At 36.4% G+C, this 19,957-nt stretch overlaps 1 protein-coding gene across 1 annotated transcript in view; it reads left to right on the forward strand.

The window, feature by feature from the left end:
* LOC123550609 (transport and Golgi organization protein 6 homolog) overlaps positions 1-19,957 on the forward strand; it is a 44,114-nt gene that overhangs the window by 16,531 nt on the left and 7,626 nt on the right. Inside the window, 8 exon segments of the mRNA XM_053545459.1 lie at positions 1,930-2,124; positions 4,024-4,129; positions 4,685-4,918; positions 5,970-6,095; positions 9,800-9,988; positions 11,435-12,119; positions 15,128-15,279; positions 15,629-15,742. Coding sequence (XP_053401434.1) covers positions 1,930-2,124; positions 4,024-4,129; positions 4,685-4,918; positions 5,970-6,095; positions 9,800-9,988; positions 11,435-12,119; positions 15,128-15,279; positions 15,629-15,742 — 1,801 coding nt within the window.

Consider the following 19,957-nt stretch of genomic DNA (forward strand, 5'->3'; position numbering starts at 1 on the left):
AAACTTTCAACACCTGTTTACCATCACCATGTCCAGCTATAGGCAAGAGTACATAACTCCATCAAGGATTTTGGCTGAATTATGGCCCCTTTTGACTTAGAAATCGTGGTTAAGTTTTTCGTACCAGTTCATATTTTTTGTAAAGTGTTTGACATATGGCTTTGAAACTTTTATCACTTGTTTAGTATAATAGTCTCTATCTGTAGGAAATTGAACATAACTCTGTCATCTATTTTGGCTGAATTATGGCCCTTTTTGGACTTTGAAATTGGTTCTGTTTTCATACAAGCCCATGTTTTGTCTAAACTATTTGACAATTTGCTTTTAAACTTTGAACACTTGTTTATCATTATGATTTCCATCTGTAGGCAAGAGTACATAACTATTTTGACTGAATTATGGCCCTTTTTGGACTTTGAAATTGGCTCATATATTGCCGTTTAGTGCAAAACTTACCAAAATCAAAGTAATACAGGAACATTGTTTGTCTAATCTATTTATTTCTTTTGTCTGAATATCCGTGGAAATATTTTGACACCATTCTTCAATCAATTCTTCGAATAGACGAGCGCGCTGTCATCAGACACCTCTTGTTTTTCTGCTACCAATACAGGGGTATAAGCATTTTTCCAGAAATACGTTGATATTTTTTCACTGCGTCTTATACACGAGTGCAACCTATACTCGAACGATGGCGGTATTATTCAAAGGGTTGTTCACTAAAAATTTACTGATTCAATAGCAAACAGTGCAGACCAAGATCAGCCTGCACATCACAAAGGCAGAATCACTTGCCGCCAGCAGGCTAAAGGTTAATGAAGTATGTGTTGGAGAGATTTAAAATATGAACCGCGCCATGAGAAACCAACATAGTGTGTTTGCGACCAGCATGGATCCTGACCAGACTGCGCGGATGCGCAAACGCACTATGTTGGTTTTCTCATGATGCGGCTTAAATATGTTTTTCATGGGTATAGGGATGTGGGCCTAGCTTTGTTCAAGAGCAAATCATTTGAGCAAGTTCTTTGTATAGGTGATATTTATGCTTATTAACATTTTAGACATAAAGTACATTTAAAAGTACATACAGGAAAATGATCCTACTACTTTGTTTTAAGATATTTTATAACATATCTGACATCGCGGGAGTGAAATAAAGCCAACGTTACAGACGTGAAATGAGGCCATAACATAAGGTTGGTGTTATGCTATTGAAATAACAGTTTGATGTTGACATTTTTAAAGTACAGAAGATGTTGATCAAATTGACTTTGTCTGTAATAAGAAAGGAGAAATTTCGATGTTTTAGCAAAAAAGCCAACATGTGATAAAAATGTATTACATTTGTGTCTTTCTCCATTGAATTTACTAATCTCCATGAATAAAAAAGATAAAATGCTTGGCAGAGCCTACTACATTAAATACAGTATGAAAAGACACTTGTGTGGTATCTTTTGTGTAGTTCCATCAAACACAGTAAGCTTCCCTTAGAAGAAACAGTTAGGCTTCATACATCACTATGTTTTACAAGTTCAGAAAATGAATATTTTAACAAATTTTGTACAGTGATGTATGATAAAAGGCTCAGAACTAACATGAACTACTGTGAAATTAAATAGTTGTGCCAGTCTATGAAATCATGTTCCAAATGAACATATAGATTATTTTCAAATTCCTTTATCCATAAATTAGTGTCCTTGCGAAGTAGCTTTTATGGCCTGAACCACAATTTTATGCTGTTGAAAAGATCTGTTAAAACACAGATCATTATGTTTCAAAATAGAAAACATAGATCATATTGCCTGTGGTCCCATATAAAAATTAAAACTATGTCAAAGTAAGGTATTAAGTAGATATTGAATACATTTGTTTGAATAATCCTTATCAGAATTAATTTTTCATTTTGTTTTGTGAATTTGTGTTTTTCAGGGCAACTTGCCAGGAATTGATAGTGACCTTCTTGAAAAATGCAGACATACAAGTGACCTTGACTTGTTTACAGTTGATGGCTTTCCAGCAGACAACATCTCATAATGAGGCTGCGTTTCCCAGAATGCATCACTGTTTGAAATTTGTTAATGGCAATAATGGTGGAGTTGTTGTCCAAACAGATTTTAATGAAAGGTACAGTACAAAAAGTTGCTCAGATGGCAGAAATTAATTGTGGTTTAGTATTTCCTTTGGGAATGAAATAATTGGTGTGCTTAAAATGGGTGTAGGATGAAAACCATCATGTTTTGTTCAAACACAACCATGTATGTCATATTTATTATGCCCCCCTTTGAAAAAGGAGGGGTATATTGTTTTGCAGATGTCGGTCGGTCTGTCGGTCGGTAGGTCGGTCGGTCGGTCGGAATGTAGACCTATCTGTTTCCGGATGATAACTCAAGAACGCTTGGGCCTAGGATCGTGAAAGTTGATAGGGACGTTGGTCATCACCAGTAGATGACCCCTATTGATTTTGAGGTCTGTATGTCAAAGGTCAAGGTCACAGTGACCCTGAATAGTAAAACGGTTTCCGGATGATAACTCAAGAACACTTGGGCCTAGGATCATGAAAGTTGATAGGGAGGTTGGTCATGACCAGCAGATGACCCCTATTGATTTTGAGGTCAGTATGTTAAAGGTCAAGGTCACAGTGACCCTGAACAGTAAAACAGTTTCCGGATGATAACTCAAGAACGCTTAGGCCTAGGATCACGAAAGTTGATAGGGAGGTTGGTCATGACCAGCAGGTGACCCCTATTGATTTTGAGGTCAGTATGTCAAAGGTCAAGGTCACAGTGACCAGGAACAGTAAAATGGTTTCCAGGCAATAACTCAAGAACGCTTGGGCCTAGTGTCAGGAAAATTGATAGTTAGGTTGGCCATGACCAGCAGATGACCCCTATTGATTTTGAGGTCAGTATGTTAAAGGTCAAGGTCACAGTGACCCTGAACAGTAAAACAGTTTCCGGATGATAACTTAAGAACGGTTAGGCCTAGGATCACAAAAATTGATAGGGAGGTTGGTCATGACCAGCAGATGACCCCTATTGATTTTGAGGTCATTAGGTCAAAGGTCAAGGTCACATTGGCCAGGAACAGTTAAATGGTTTCTGATCTTCTTGTCCAAAACCATAGGGCCTAGGGCTTTGATATTTGGTATGTAGCAAAATCTAGTGGTCCTCTACCAAGATTGTTTAGATTATTTCCCTGGGGTCAAATATGGCCCCACCCCTAGGGTCACATGGTTTATATAGCCTTATATAGGAAAAAGCTTTGAAAAACCTCTTGTTCAAAACCACAGGGCCTAGTGCTTTGATATTTTGTATATGACATCATCTAGTGATCCTCTACTAAGATTATTCAAATTATTCCCCAAGGGTCAAATATGGCTCCGCCCTGTGGGTCACATGGTTTACATATATACTTATTTACAGTGTGCATATAATTTCTGTTCCTTGTGCAATTACTAAATGCATCAAGGGGGGCATTTCGTGTTCGACGAGCTCTTGTTTCAGTATTTAATTAGCTTGACTTTTCGAAGAAAAAGTAGAGCTATTGCACTGTCTTACGGACAGCTCTTGTGTTTGTTAAAGTTGCAATGATGATCACATTTTTCAGCAATATTCGAAGCATACAGCAAAGGACAGTTAAGCTTAGTTGCTAAATTGCTAAGTTAACTGTACTTTAGTTAGTATTCCATATAACCAAGAACTTCTGTCAAAATATTCGACAGTTTCCTATAAGAAAATTTACAACTGTCCGAAAATGAAACCAAAAATCTCCAGCATGGTGAATATACTTAATTTTATCATGCTGGAAACGACTGATTCTGCTTTTGCAACCAGTGTAGATCATGATCAGCCTGCACATCCATGCAATCTGTCTGATCATGATCTGCACTGTTCGCTTTTCAGTCAGTATCTTTTTGGTAAGCACCACTTCCAACAGTTAATGGTACTGTCCAAATTGAAAGATGGACAAGTTCATTATAGAAATTTAGCAGGGTAATGGTTAATTTTATCTATATGATTTCAGTGTGAGTGATAGTAGTCAGGATATGAATGTGGAGTGTATTGTTGCACTCCTGAAAGATCTGCAGAACACCAGTGTTCCAGGGGAGTTTCTTGTCTTCATGTTAAAGGTAAATATAAAATGTATAAACAAAATCCGTACAAAATATGATATACAGGTTCTTTCAAAATTTTACTACTCGTGTGTACAAATGTCTCATAGTTTTAAAAATTTCTTATACTCCAGTGTAGCTGTAGTTTTGTATAAGTAAAATCTCTTTACTTAAATGGTCTGGAATATGATTCAGGCTGATGTATCATTTCCATTAACTCTTACCCTGCTAAATTTCTAAAATGGACTGGTCCATCATTCAATTTGGGCTATACCATTTATTATTCAAAGGGGTGTTCACTGAAAATTTACTGACTGAATAGCAAACAGTGCAGACAAAGGTTTGACATGTGTTTCCTTAAAGTTCTGTCAAAAACAGCAGTGCAAAGGTTAAGTAGCAGAATCAAAATTGATATCAATTTGTCAGTAGCATAATATTACAGTGTTTTTGTCCAAACCAAGTTCTTAGTGGATTAAATAAGGTCATGTCATGTAATAGTAGTGGATATTGCATGGAATTTTTCAGCATGATTTTAATTACAACATTATTTACCTTTGATTGCTCTTACATTAGGAGCTAACACAGTTCATTCAGACTGAAGTGGAAGGGGAAGAAAGTGCTGTTCAAGATCAAGCCTCTACAAGATCTCAGGGTGATCAAGCATTGCTTGACATTGAGCAGAGGAACCAGACTAAAATAGACCAGTTCTACAGGAAGTTAACTTTGTTGAATATCCTAGCAGCAGTCTGTGAAACTCTAGGACCAGACTGTATCAAGAATGCAAAGCATACTCTTGAATTTGTGAAGGTGAATGAATTTCTCAGTCCTTTGTTTGTAATACTATGTCCACAAGGTTTAAGGTGCATAATTTTATAAATAAGTTTTGAATAGGATATTTTGATAAATGCAATGGATTATTTTCTCGAGTTTGTTCTGGGCTTTATTGTGCCAGTTTGTTACTGTAAAATTAGAATTTTTCATAGGGGATTATTTTTCACATTATTTGTGAACTGTTCATAGTGGTGAAATAAAAACACCAGAAAGTAGGTCTTCTTGTTATAGAGTCAAACAGTTTCATAATTTAACCATATTATACCAAGCGAACCAACTCCAGTTTCAGAAAGAGTAAACATAAAGCCGTGCTAAAATATCTGGTTTTATAGTACAATATTTGTCAAGCTCAAGCCTCCGTGGCCAAGTGGTTAAGGTCGCTGACTTCAAATCACTTGCCCCTCATCGATATGGGTTCGAGCCTCACTCGGGGCGTTGAATTCTTCATGTGAGGAAGCCATCCAGTTGGCTTATGGAAGGTTGGTGGTTCTACCCAGGTGCCCGCTCATGATGAAATAATGCACGGAGGGGCACCTGGCCTCCACCATCAAAGCTGGAAAGTCGCCATATGACCTATAATTGTGTCGGTGCGACGTTTAATCCAACAAGCCTAGGTTAAAGATTTTATTCAGTTGCCAGGAGTTATTTGCAATATGTTAAAGGAATATGATCATCAAACTGAAGCATATCTATAGGTTTTGCATACACTAAATACTTCCCATGGTCCAAAAATACCACCAGTTTTAAATTGATACTTCTGATGTTTGCATGAAGTTTGTGGATTTTGCTACAATGAGATATTAAAGCTATGGTGGGAAATACTTTTCACTGTATAAACATAATGAGATGTAGAGGTTTAGCTTAACCAATGGTATATTCAGGACAACAAAAACTCTTTCTTCCATCTGACTTGAAATAGTAAATTCAGCTTTTATTACATACTGCACTGCAACCTTTGCACTATCAACTTCAGCTTCTTTATGACTTTCAGTCTTTTACTCAGATTTTTTTCATTGTATTTTCCAAGGCAACACTGGAGCGAGGTGTACAGATATGTAATAGAACAGAGGATATGGTGTTTGAAGCATTTGAGAATGAAACAGTAACTATGGCAATGGGTCTTCTAACTGCACTCTTAACCGGGGCATTCCAGGTAAATATTCAGTGTTTATTTCAGGTTTACTTTGTAATTACTGTCTGATTATATGTAGGATTGAGGGGCCTTATTGGCAGAGTGGTTAAGGTTGCTGACTTGAAATAACTTGCCCCCCACCACTTTAGCTTTGAAATTTCTCCTTGGCGTGTAGAACTCTGTGTGAGGAAATTATCCATCTGACTTATGGAAGGTTGGTGGTTTTTCCAAGGTGACAACCCCTTCCTGCATAACATCTTCCTCCACTGTGAAAACTTGGAAAGGTCCCATATGACCTGTAATTGTGTCTGTGTGACATTAAACCCAACAAAAGCAAAACATATTGGATTGACAACATTCTTTGTTTTTGTTGGATTGCTAGAACCTAGGTAACTGCATACAAGCATTTGTTCTAACTTAACCTGTAGCCTGCTGGCAGCAAGTGATTCTGCCTTTGTAACCAGTGCAGACCAAGATCAGCAGGCTGTGCAAGCTCATCATGGCCTCCACTGTTCACTATTCAGTTTGTAAATTTTCAGTACACACCCCTTCGAATAATAAATGGTATCGCCCAAATTGAGGGATGGACCAGTCTATTTTAGAAATTTAGCAGGGTAAAGGTTAAGAGTCTCAGCTCAGATCATAAATTTTTCTAGAGAACCAAGGTTTTCAAGCTGCAGTATTCGTATGCATGCGTAAAAAAACACCCTCTTCCCTAGTAATTTTGGATAAATATTTTGTTATACAGATAAATGTAAGTCATTTATTTATACAGAATATTTACCAAATTTGTTTTTGTTTACACCAGTTGGTGTTGTAAGTGGTTGCTATAAGATGGTGTGTTCAATTATATAGATAACTGATTGCAATCGAATTATACCATGGTGGTCGGCTTTATCATCTGTTCGGGTTTATCAGTACCAGTATGGGTGGTGTAAGTATAGAAATTGAAATTCATAACCGTGGCGGAGGGATTATAGGAATGGTCTGCGTCCGTCCTTCCATCCGTAACAAAATCGTGACCGGTCCATATCTCCTAAACCCCTTGAAGGATTTTCATGAAACTTGGGTCAAATGATCACCTCATCAAGACGATGTGCAGAACCCATGAGTCCGCCTTGTCAGTTCAAGGTCAAGGTCACAACTCAAGGTCAAAGGTTTGAGCCTGCCATTTTGTGTCCGCTCTATATCTCCTAAACCCCTTGAAGGAATTTTATAAAACTTGGGTCAAATGATCACCTCATCAAGACCATGTGCAGAACCCATGAGTCAGCCATGCTGGCTCAAGGTCAAGGTCACAACTCAAGGTCAAAGGTTTGAGCCTTCCATTTTGTGTCCGCTCTATATCTCTTAAACCCCTTAAAGGAATTTTGTAAAACTTGGGTCAAATGATCATTCATCAAGACGATATGCAGAACCCATGAGTCATTCATGCCGGCTCAAGGTCAAGGTCACAACTTAGGGTCAAATGTTTGAGCCTTCCATTTTGTGTCCGCTCTATATCTCTTAAACCCCTTGAAGGAATTTTGTAAAACTTGGGTCAAATGATCATTCATCAAGACGATATGCAGAACCCATGAGTCATTCATGCCGGCTCAAGGTCAAGGTCACAACTTAGGGTCAAATGTTTGAGCCTTCCATTTTGTGTCCGCTCAGTATCTCCTAAACCCCTTGAAGGATTTTCATCAAACTTGGGCCAAACGATCACCTCATCAAGGCGATGTGCAGAACTTATGAGTCAGTCATGTCGGCTCAAGGTCAAGGTCACAACTGAAGGTCAAAGGTTTGAGCCTTCCATTTCGTGTCCGCTCTATATCTCTTAAACCCCTTGAAGGAATTTTATAAAACTTGGGTCAAATGATTACCTCATCAGAACGATATGCAGAAATTATGAGTCAACCATGCCAGCTCAAGGTCGTCACAACTAAGGGTTGAAGGTTTGAGCCTTCCATTTGGTGTCCACTCTGTATCTCCTAAACCCCTTGAAGGATTTTCATGAAACTTGGGTCAAATGATCACCTCATTAAGACGTTGTGCAGAATTCATGAGTCAGGTATGTCAGTTCAAGGTCACAGCTAAAATGAAAGGTTTACCCTTTCACTATCCATAGCAGTGGCGGGGGATTTAGTTGTCTTTCAGACTGCCTTGTTTTTATTCGTTTTTGGTTTTCATAGCATCCCATTCAACATTTTCTTGCCATAGTCACTCCTTAAATACTGTTCTCACAAGATTCTTTATGAAAGGCAATTATCAACATCTCAGGGAAAAACATGCTGGTATTCAAAGAAATGACAACTTAGGAATATATTTTGTCAGTGAGAAGGATTTTGAGTTGTTTCCCTTGACCTTGATCATAGTTAAAAGTATAGAGCACAACAAAGCAAGTTTTGATTCACAGAAATAAACGAAAATATTACAAATTCAAGTAAAACAGTTCATATACAAGTATTTTAAGATTAAAAAGACAATCCAGTCTAACATCCTTCAGCAGTTTTATCAAAAGTGTTGATTTTTTTTCAAACTTACAATAGTACCAATGGGTAAACAAATATTTTTGCAGTGCAAATCCCCAGAATGCCTCAGATGTTTTTACGTTTTGTAATTTTAGATCTTTCCCTATATCAAATAGGTATGGGAAATTGAGTTTGTCCAAGATACCTAAAGAGAATCATATGTAATCATTTAACCGTGTAGCTAGCTAGTCAGTTCAAAAACTTATGATCCTATGTTAACTCTTTTCATGCTGCACACGATTGATTCTGCCTTTGCGACCAGTGCAGATCATGATCAGCCTCCACATCTGTGCAGTCTGATAATGATCTGCACTTTTTGCCATTCAGTCAGTATCTTTTTGGGAAGCACCCCTTTTAACAGCTAATGGTACTGTCCAAATTGATAGATGGACAAGTTCATTATAGAAATTTAGCAGGGTAAGGATTATGAACATTATAAATGCTTATGGTATAAAGTTTATAGTGTAGGCTTTCATAACCAAAGAAAATAGTAAATTGTAATTATTATTGTTGAAAACTTGCATTCTTATGAGGAATCTACATTGCTGGAAGAAATCTATAGAATTGTTAACAGAGCTGAGAACAAAGGTTCTGTGTTGAGAACATAAGTTTTTGGATTTGTTGTTCTGTCATCATGCCATATTGTTCCCTCTGATGTTCAATATCAGTTTAACAGTCACTCTTCCAGTTACCTGTCAATCAGCTTGTTTATATATATAATTAGATATTTGGAGTACTAATCCAGGATATCTTGGTTTGATCCCATCTTAATTAATGTTAAAATTCTCCATGGTGATTTGATAAAGGAATTACATACAAAATCATTTTGTACATCAACTCTTGATTCATTTGGGAATGTAATCAGCTGTATTTGATGAACATTTCAAAAATCTAAAAGCACTGAAGTTTTATCGACATGATGGTGGTAAGACAAGAAGGTTAATGGTGTTACAAATTTCAAAGGGAGTTCAAATAGGCTGTTAAAGCCAAATTGTAAGGGACATAATTTCTATGGTCATTATATGGTTTCAAGCAAGTATATGATATACCTGTAAATCCAGACAAACAACCTTTGATCAACAAATGTCAGATGTCTGTATGTGTTCAAGTCATATCATTTTCATTCCTGTATTAGAAGAGTTGATTTGTGTCTTACTTAAATGTCTAATAAGCTCTGAATTATTGAAAATTTAACCAAGATACCTTTTCTAGTTAACAAGTGAAGATAGAAAAGCCATGCAGGAGTTACTGCCCTTGCTGCAGGAAATTAGTTCAGAACACCCAGAATCCTCGGTACAGGAAATGGCAACAGATATAAGGATTGCCATAGCAACACATGGTGCTGTCTGGTCAGAAATGAGTAAAGAGAAAGGCCAGAATTTTGAGGAAATATCTCGAAAGGTAACCAGTGCTTTCGTTTTTCACAGCATAAAAATTACAGAAGATTTATTTTCCCCGAAGTTTTTTTTTAGCACATAAACAACATATCTAAAACTTGTGTTAGTTTGTCCTAAATGTTAACTCGCTGATATAATTACCATAGACTTCTAGTTGTAGTCACATCACGTCATGGCAATAATTGATAAAGTACAAAGCGGAACAATAAAATCTTGAGTAAATAGTAATGTTGATGGAACACCCACTTTATACTTAAACCATTTCAAAATCACTCTGTGAAAACATCCATTTGTCTTCTCCATCTATCTGCTGAACACATCCATGAATTTTGTTGAATTTAAGAAGCTTTTTAGTTAAGTGATTGCAGAAAACCTACAATGAATAATTATCATCAGTTACTGGTTTGCTTGATAAAAGTGATTAGATTTAATACTGACACGGCCACCTTACCATTATTGTATCCAGTCATGTCTCTCTTTACATCTGTTGTTATTGATGAATAAACAACTATACACAAATGTTTTAGAAGCAGCCCAATTTGTTCAATATGTAGATCTTAAAAGCAAGAATGGTTTATCTGCTGTCGAGGCAGTTGTCTCTGGTTACAGTGTGCTAGAAGTCCTTTGTTATTCACTTCTTATTAATGTGAGAAAGTTTTCACAAGCATAAAATATATATGTCTTGGTACAGAATTCAGTGACACTGGTTAGGTTTACTGACCTCAGTTACATAACTGAAAAACTGACCTCTATTACATAACTAAAATACTGACCTCCATTGCAAAACAGAAATACTTCTTTCAAAAAATGATATTTTATTATATCAATAAAAATGGATGTTTTTGTACTTTGGACTTGAGGAATATTGTTTTACATCTTTTACATTATATAATTAGAAACATAGTACCAATACAGACCAATGTGAATGCAAAGTGCAAATGGGTCAAGGTACAAGTTTTTTCAATACCAGTCAAATCACTCCTGAAAGTTATGTTTTAATGGACTATACATTATTTCTAATACTCGACATAAAATCAACAATTGCCTGTTATATAAAATTTTAAAATTGTCAAGTTTTATTTTCATTAGCAAAAGTGTTTTGACATAGGGAATATTTATTGAAAAAAAGAAACAGGAAAATTAGATTTGAAGGTATAAAAAATTGTAAACCTGACCTGACAAGCTGCCCTAAAACTGCCAAAGTTGACATACATCTCCATTTTTAGCAAAACTGCCATAATTAAGAAATCATAGCTAGAGTAAAGGTGTTTCATTTTATACCCTTTGAATGAATAAATTAATTTTTATTGTTCTAGCCATATGCATTTACACATGAGACTAAGTGATTCAGAGTGAGAAATATTCTTACTGTAGCATTATGTTGTGACATTTTTGACTAACCTGACATGTGCATTCATTTGGTGAATATATTACATTTTCACTGTTCCAGATAAATGAAGAAAAGAAGAAAGTAAAAAAGCCACTGGATAAGACAGCACAGAAAATAGAAATCATATCAGAGAACAAGATTCCAAAACCAGAAGCAGATCACTCTAGAAATGTCAGTGACAAAACAGACAACGATTTTAAAGCAGAAAGAATTGCTTCAAATGAACAGAAGCCTTTAAGTGAGAGAGGTCCTAATGAAACAAACAAGAAACTTGATGTAGAGGTATCCACAGACAGAAAGCAGGAGTTGCAGAGGTTGGAAAAACTACTTCCTTCTTCTGACAGTAAGAAACCATTTGCTAACCAAGGTGATGATGGTGATGTTAAATCTGAACTGGACTTGGCATTCAAGGAACTGTGTGATACATTGATACCTGTTCGAGGCCATGGGCTTATTAGACTTACACATCTTGTTCAGAATAGGGATGTAGAAGTAAAGAAGAGGCATGCAGCTGTACTTAAAATATTTGAAGAAAACTTGGATCATGGAGATTCATACATCTACCTGTCAGCTGTAAACGGTTTGGCAGCAATGTGTGATATGTACCCAGACTTGGTTGTTCCCATGGTGTGTAAACAGTTTGCAGACTTTAACAAGTCTGAGAGGCCTAATGACAATAAGAAACGGTCCCCAGAACTGAGAATGAAGCTTGGTGAAGTCATGGTGAAAGCATCAAGATGTTTAGGTATATTTCTTTGTACATATATGTAATTTAATATGCCTGTCATCAGATACCATTTTTTTTTTCAAATTTCCTCATGCAGCAACATCTACTATCATTTAAAACAAATGTCTTGTCTCCCTGTATTGAAGTAATTAAAACTTTCAGTACAATGCTCATAAATTTTCTTTAATGAATACGTAAGTTTTCTTTACTGAATAACTTTAACTGTCATGTATCATTTTTAGCTCATCTGAGCAATGGTCAGGTGAGTTACTGTGATTGCTCGATGTCTGGCATCCGTCGTCTGTCTGTCTGTCTGTCGTCTGTCAACATTTAGCTTGTGTATGCGATAGAGGCTGTATTTTTCAGTTGATCTTCATGAAATTTGGTCAGAATGATTGCCTTGATGAAGTCTAGGCCAAGATCGAAAAAGGGTCATCTGGGGTCAAAAACTAGGTCACTAGGTCAAATCAATGAATGTGTATGCAATAGGGACTGCATTTTACACTGGATCTTCATGAAATTTGAATAGAATGTTTGTCTGGGTAAGATCAAGTTTAAATATGGGTCATCTTGGGTCAAAAACTAGGTCACCCAGTCAAATCAAAGAAAAACCTTGTGTACGCAACAGGGGCTGCATTTTACACTGGGTATTGATAAAATTTAGTCAGAATGGTTGCCTTGATGAAATCTAGGTCAAATTCGAATATGGGTTATCTGGGGTCAAAAACTAGGTCTCTAGGTCAAATCAAAGAAAAACCTTGTGTATTCAATAAGGACTGCATTTTACACTGGATCTGCATGAATTTGTCTGGATGAAATCTAGGTCAAATTTGAATATGGGTCCTCTGGGGTCAAAAATTATGTCACTTGGTCAAATCAAAGAAAAACCTTGTGTATGCGATAATGGCTGCATTTTACACAGGATATTCATGAAATTTGATCAGAATGTTTGTCTTGATGAAATATAGTTCGAGTTCAAATAGGGGTTATCTGGATTCAATAACCAGGTCACCCAGTAAAATCAAAGTAAAAGTTTGTGAATGCAATAGGGGCTACATTTTAGGCAGGGTGTTCATGAAATTTGATCAAAATGTTTGCTTTAGTGAAATCTAGGTCAAGTTCAAATATGGGTCATGTTGGATCAAAAACTAGGTCACCTGGTCAAATCAAAGAATAACCTTGTGTTTGCAATAGGGGGTGCATTTTTCACAGGATCTTCATGAAATTTGATCAGAATGTTTGTTTTGATAAAAGCTAGATTGAGTTCAAATATGGGTCATGTTGGGTCAAAAACTAAGCCATCTGGTCAAATCAAAGAAATACCTTGCCTATGCAAAAGGGTCACATTTTAAGCAGGATTTTCATTAAATTTTATCAAGCTGTTCTCAGGTGAGTGACCCAGGACCATTTGGTCCTCGTTTTTCTTATACATGTAGCTATTCTGTAATGGATATTAGTATGCCTCTACCAGGGGATCCTGTTCAAGCAGTAATGTTCCATTACCTTGTTCACTTTGCTCTCTTCTTTTAAGCAAGGTGATGTATTGTGATACTCCTGTGTCCATCTTTGTATTGTTCCCTATCAACAGTTTTGCTGTTTACTCTCTAGTGATCACAGTATCTTAAAGAAACTTGGTAGGTATGTTTGCATCAGATGAATTTGATACTGGGTCATCTAAAGTCATATACTGTGTCACTAGTTCAGATATTAGAAAAACCTTCATAACAATTTGCACTTTATCTATACGAAACTTAGTCAGAATGTGTGTTATTAAGAGATCTAGTTTGAAACTGGGTCATCTGAGATTAATAAGTAGATAACTGTGTCAAATTATTGAAAAACCATTTTACCACTTCAGAGGCCACATTTGTTATCTGATCTTCATGAAAAATAATGGAATATTTGTCTCAATAAAATCTCAGTCATGTTTGAGAGTGTATCATAAACTACTTAAAAAAACCCTTGTCATTCATCTAGATGCCTCATTTCTTACCTGAAATTCATGAAACATGGCAATGATGTTTATCTCAATTAAATATGTTTCAAATTGATAAATGAGTCACCTTGGGTCTAAAACTAAGTCATATGGGTAATTCTTAGAGAAACGTTTCTAACTTTGCAAAGACCACATTTCCTACCTGATGAAAAAATCTGATCTGAAGATTTGATTCTTTGAAATTTTCTTAAAATTTGATACTGGTTCATCTAGGATAGAAAACTAGGTCACTACCTATGTTAATGCTGTAGTGGTCACATTTGTTATTTGGTCTACATGAAATGTGTGTCAAGTTCAAAGAACAAAACTTTGATCACTTGTTAAATTCATAAGAAAACATCTCTTACACTTCACAGGACACATTTGCTACTTGATCTTTACTAATTACAGTTCAAACAATAATTACCTCAAGTTTGTAACTGGGTCATCTAGTCTAATACTGGGCCACAAGTTTGATAAAATCTCTAAGAATATTCTTCGGAAGCATACATTACAACCAATCAAAATAATAGCAGGTTCAGTTTGATTGAGTCTGCTCATGAGAGGTATTTGAATATGCAACACCCCTCACACAGGCTTATTATATGGAATTCTATTAGTACATTAGATGAACATCATGATCCTAAAGGACCTGAACAAATAACACTGAATCCAAGTGGAGGAAACTTGGCTCTTAAAAATTGCTGTTGTGATAGTTGATAAAATCTATAAGAAGATCCTTTGAAAGCATAGAATGAAAGCAAAGGAAAATGTAAGAACACTGAATCCAAACCTGAAAGAAACCTTGGTATCAGTCCAGTGGTAAGAATCTTAGAAACTGAATTAGCATATCCAATACTACATTTTCTATTTGATCTTCATGAAACTTTATCAGAATGCTTCTCTCTCCATATAAAGTTCTGAAATAATGCACAGATGGGAGCTCTAGTCTTCCTCAGTTTGTTTTCAGCTGGAAAGTTGCTGTATGAACTAATTTTATTGCTGTAAGTTATAAACCAACAAAAAGGAATGCTTCTTAAATACATTTAAGGTGACACAATTCCGAAGTATCGAGACTTACTTCTATCCAGCATTATGACAGGTGTTAGAGATGAGGAAGCATTTATACGGGCAAGCAGCCTTTCAAACCTTGGAGAAATGTGTAAAATGTTGAAGTTTTCCTTAGGAAACATTATACATGAGGTAAATGTCTTTCAACATAGATATATTGCTAGGTATGGAAGCCGCACAATGTATTTTGATGAAGAACTGTCTGTTTGTCATTTTATATCATGTCTTTGATGAATTTACAAGACTTGTACAAATGATTGTGAGGAATTATATTTTTGAGGGTACTAAATTTGGCACAAGAAAAGTGCTTTTTTTCTGTATTATCCATGCAGTACCAAAATCACACACACAATTTGACAGGATGTCAGTTCCATAGAACTGTAGTCTTTAGAATTCATAATGGTTTATCTCATGAAGCATGTATCTACAACTTAGTAAACATGAATATTTGAATCATACAAAGTACTTAATTTGATTACAGGTGTTTGAGTGCTGTAGCAGTACACTGAAACATGACAAGGATGTGGAAGTGAGGAAAGCAGCAGCCCAGGCATTGACATTATTGTTACAGGGCACAGGTCAACAGGTGTTCAAGGTAATTTTACAGAACCTTTATTGATCAATGCTTCAAGGGGTCTCTGTGGCCGCACTATCATTTGCCCCTCACTGATGATGGCTTGAAACCTCACTTGGGGTGTAGAATTCTATAATTTGAGGCAGCCAACCAGCCGGCTTACGGATGGTTGTTGGTTCTACCCAGGTGCACGCCCATGCCTGAAATAATGCCTGGAGTCTTCTTCACGATCATATGCTGAAAAAAGTTACCATAAGACCCAAATTATGCTGGCAATGGTATGACACTAAACAAAACAAAATCATCAATGCTTTAAGTCTAAAATTTACACTTGGGCCACACCAAATTGATTACTTGGTCAACGGATTTTCTGCTCCATTTTTTTTTTTTAGCTCACCTGTCACAAAGTGACAAGGTGAGCTTTTGTGATCGCGTGGTGTCCGTTGTCCGTCGTCCGTCCGTGCGTCCGTAAACTTTTGCTTGTGACCACTCTAGAGGTCACATTTTTGGATCTTGATGAAAGTTGGTCAGAATGTTCATCTTGATATCTAGGTCGAGTTCGAAACTGGGTCACGTGCTTTTAAAAACTAGGTCAGTAGGTCTAAAAATAGAAAAACCTTGTGACCTCTCTAGAGGCCATATATTTCACAAGATCTTCATGAAAATTGGTCAGAACGTTCACCTTGATGATATCTAGGTCAGGTTTCGAAACTGGGTCACGTGACGTCAAAAACTAGGTCAGTAGGTCAAATAATAGAAAAACCTTGTGACCTCTCTAAAGGCCACATTTTTCATGGGATCTGTATGAAAGTTGGTCTGAATGTTCATCCTGATGATATCTAGGTCAAGTTCGAAACTGGGTCACGTGCGGTCAAAAACTAGGTCAATAGGTCTAAAAATAGAAAAACTTAGTGACCTCTCTAGAGGCCATATATTTCATGAGATCTTCATGAAAATTTGTCAGAATGTTCACCTTGATGATATCTAGGTCAAGTTCGAAAGTGGGTCACATGCCTTCAAAAACTAGGTTAGTTGGTCAAATAATAGAAAAACCTTGTGACCTCTCTAGAGGCCATATTTTTCATGGGATCTGTATGAAAGTTGGTCTGAATGTTCATCTTGATGATATCTAGGTCAGTTTCGAAAGTGGGTCACGTGCCTTAAAAAACTAGGTCAGTAGGTCAAATAATAGAAAAACCTTGTGACCTCTCTAAAGGCCATATTTTTCATGGGATCTGTATGAAAGTTGGTCTGAATGTTCATCTTGATGATATCTAGGTCAAGTTCGAAACAGGGTCATGTATGGTCAAAAACTAGGTAAGTAGGTCAAAAAATAGAAAAACCTTGTGACCTCTCTAGAGGCCCTACTTGTGAATGGATCTAAATAAAAATTGGTCAGAATGTTCACCTTGATGATATCTAGGTCAAGTTTGAAACTGGGTCACGTGCCTTAAAAAACTAGGTCAGTAGGTCAAATAATAAAAAAACCTTGTGACCTCAGTAGAGGCCATACTTTTCATGGGACCTGTATGAAAGTTGGTCTGAATGTTCATCTTGATGATATCTAGGTCAAGTTTAAAACTGGGTCAACTGCGGTCAAAAACTAGGTCAGTAGGTCTAAAATTATTAAAATCTTTTGACCTCTCTAGAGGCCATATTTTTCAATGGATCTTCATGAAAATTGATCTGAATGTTCACCTTGATGATATCTAGGTCAGTTTCGAAACTGGGTCACATGCGGTCAAAAACTAGGCCAGTAGGTATAAAAATAGAAAAACCTTGTGACCTCTCTAGAGACCATATTTTTCATGAGATCTTCATTAAAATTAGTGAGAATGTTCACCTTGATGATATCTAGGTAAAGTTCAAAACAGGGTCACGTACCTTCGAAAACTAGGTCAATAGGTCAAATAATAGAAAAACCTTGTGACCTCTCTAGAGACCATATTTTTCAATGGATCTTCTTGAAAATTGGTCAGAATTTATATCTTGATAATATCTAGGTCAAGTTCAAAACTGGGTCACATGAGCTCGAAACCTAGGTCACTATGTCAAATAATAGAATAAACGACGTCATACTCAAAACTGGGTCATATGGGAAGAGGTGAGCGATTCAGGACCATCATGGTCCTCTTGTTTTGAAAATCTGCTTCTGCTCGCTTCAGTTTTTGCAGACTGATTCCAAAATTTCAGAGTGGCCCATTTTGTACCCCCCTACAACAAAGTTGTAAGGGGGGGTATACTGGTTTCAGGTTGTCTGTCTGTCTGTCTGTCCGTCTGTCCGTAGACGCAATCTTGTGCGCACCAGCTCTCTTTATCCCCTTGACAGAATTTAATAAAACTCCACACAAGTGATGAGTACCAACAGTAGTTGTGCATGGGGCATGTTAGGTTCTTTTAGAAAAAAAATTTGCAGAGTTATGGGACTTTGTTTTTTTGTTACTATACTATATACATAGACACAATCTTGTGCGCACCATCTCTCCTCATCCCCTTGACACAATTTAATGAAACTTCACACAAGTGATCAGTAACAACAGTAGTTGTGCATGGGGCATGTTAGGTTCTTTCAGAAAAAAAATTTGCAGAGTTATGGGACTTTGTTTTTTTGTTACTATACTATATACATAGACACAATCTTGTGCGCACCATCTCTCCTCATCCCCTTGACACAATTTAATGAAACTTCACACAAGTGATCAGTAACAACAGTAGTTGTGCATGGGGCATGTTAGGTTCTTTCAGCGACAAAAATTGCAGAGTTATGGGACTTTGTTTCTTGTTAACATACTATGTACATACAGTCTGCATATGCAATCTTGTGCGTGCCTGATCTACCAAACCCTTACACACAATTTAATGAAACTTCACACAAGTGATCAGTACCAACCCTAGTTGTGCATGGTGCATGTTACATTCTTTTAGATAAATATTCTGCATAGTTATGGGACTTTGTTTTTTGTAACTATACTGTATACATACAGTGTATATACATACAGTCCACATAATTATGCAATCTTGTGTGCGTCAAATTGCAATGTACTGTGTCAGTGCATGCGGGGGGTACATTCATCACCTTTAGTGATAGCTGTAGTTCACTTTGTAGGGGCTTTTTTTCACTATGTAGCGACAGGGATTCATAAAATTTAGTACTTTTAATCATAATTGTCCAGGGTTCGCACAGACTTGAAAACTCCTTGAATTTCAGGCTGCTAAATGAAAAGTGCTTGAATTTGCAAAAACCTCCTTAAAACTTCTTGAATTCATTTCTTGCCTTGAAAACTGCTTGAAAAGTGCTTGATTTTATGATAAAAGTCCTTGAATTTCCTTCTTCAGAAATTTTGGTCAGCTTAATAAAAATAGATCGTAAAAGACGCTTTGTTATATGTACACATCGCCATGTTTTATGTCTACATGAGCTATGTGTACCGTACGATACGGGTTTTAAACAGATTGGGACTAGGAAAATTACGACGTGTAAAAATTACCGACACCATTTCCGTTACCGATATTGAAGAAAATGTGTATTTTCAACAAAAAGTGGCTTGTATCCTACCCATGGCTGATCGAGCACGAAAACAAACGGAAAGCCATGTGCAAATATTGTAACAAAGTTATTGACATTAGTTCAATGGGTGAATCGGTGCTGAAATCGCACGTCAAGTCTGAGAAGCACAAGAAAAATGTACCTGATAGAGAGTCACCCACGGCCATAGTCCAAAATATTAGACGTATACATGCTCATTTTACCTTCAACATTCATTATTTTATTATCTTACATTTCATTTTCAATCTGCATTGTAACGTCTAAAAGGGCCCTAATCAGTAGAATGTAGCATTTTCTCACACGTAAAATATACAATGTATGCAGGTTTAAACAGTTTAGCCTACCGTTATTTACCGTATTCTAGTAAAATATCGTTTAAATTTATCTTTAAAACCCCTTATATCCAATATATGTCAATTTTGTACAGTTTGGAATACACGTTCCGCCATTTTTCAAGCATATTCAGCTGGTTATAATATGTTTAGAATCGTCTTAAATGAAAACAGTTTTCCATGTGAACTATTTGCCAAGTGATCTAGAAGGAAAATATTTCGTCTAAAATTGATTCTCAATATAAACTGTGTTTACACAACATTCGGAATAGACCGGCAATGTTGCACACCGTAATACAGATACATACAGTGGAAAGAAACAACTCGATATTTATACATGAAAAGTAACTTTTTTTT

Source organism: Mercenaria mercenaria, chromosome 6, assembly GCF_021730395.1.
Source record: "Mercenaria mercenaria strain notata chromosome 6, MADL_Memer_1, whole genome shotgun sequence".
Classification (NCBI taxonomy): domain Eukaryota; kingdom Metazoa; phylum Mollusca; class Bivalvia; order Venerida; family Veneridae; genus Mercenaria; species Mercenaria mercenaria.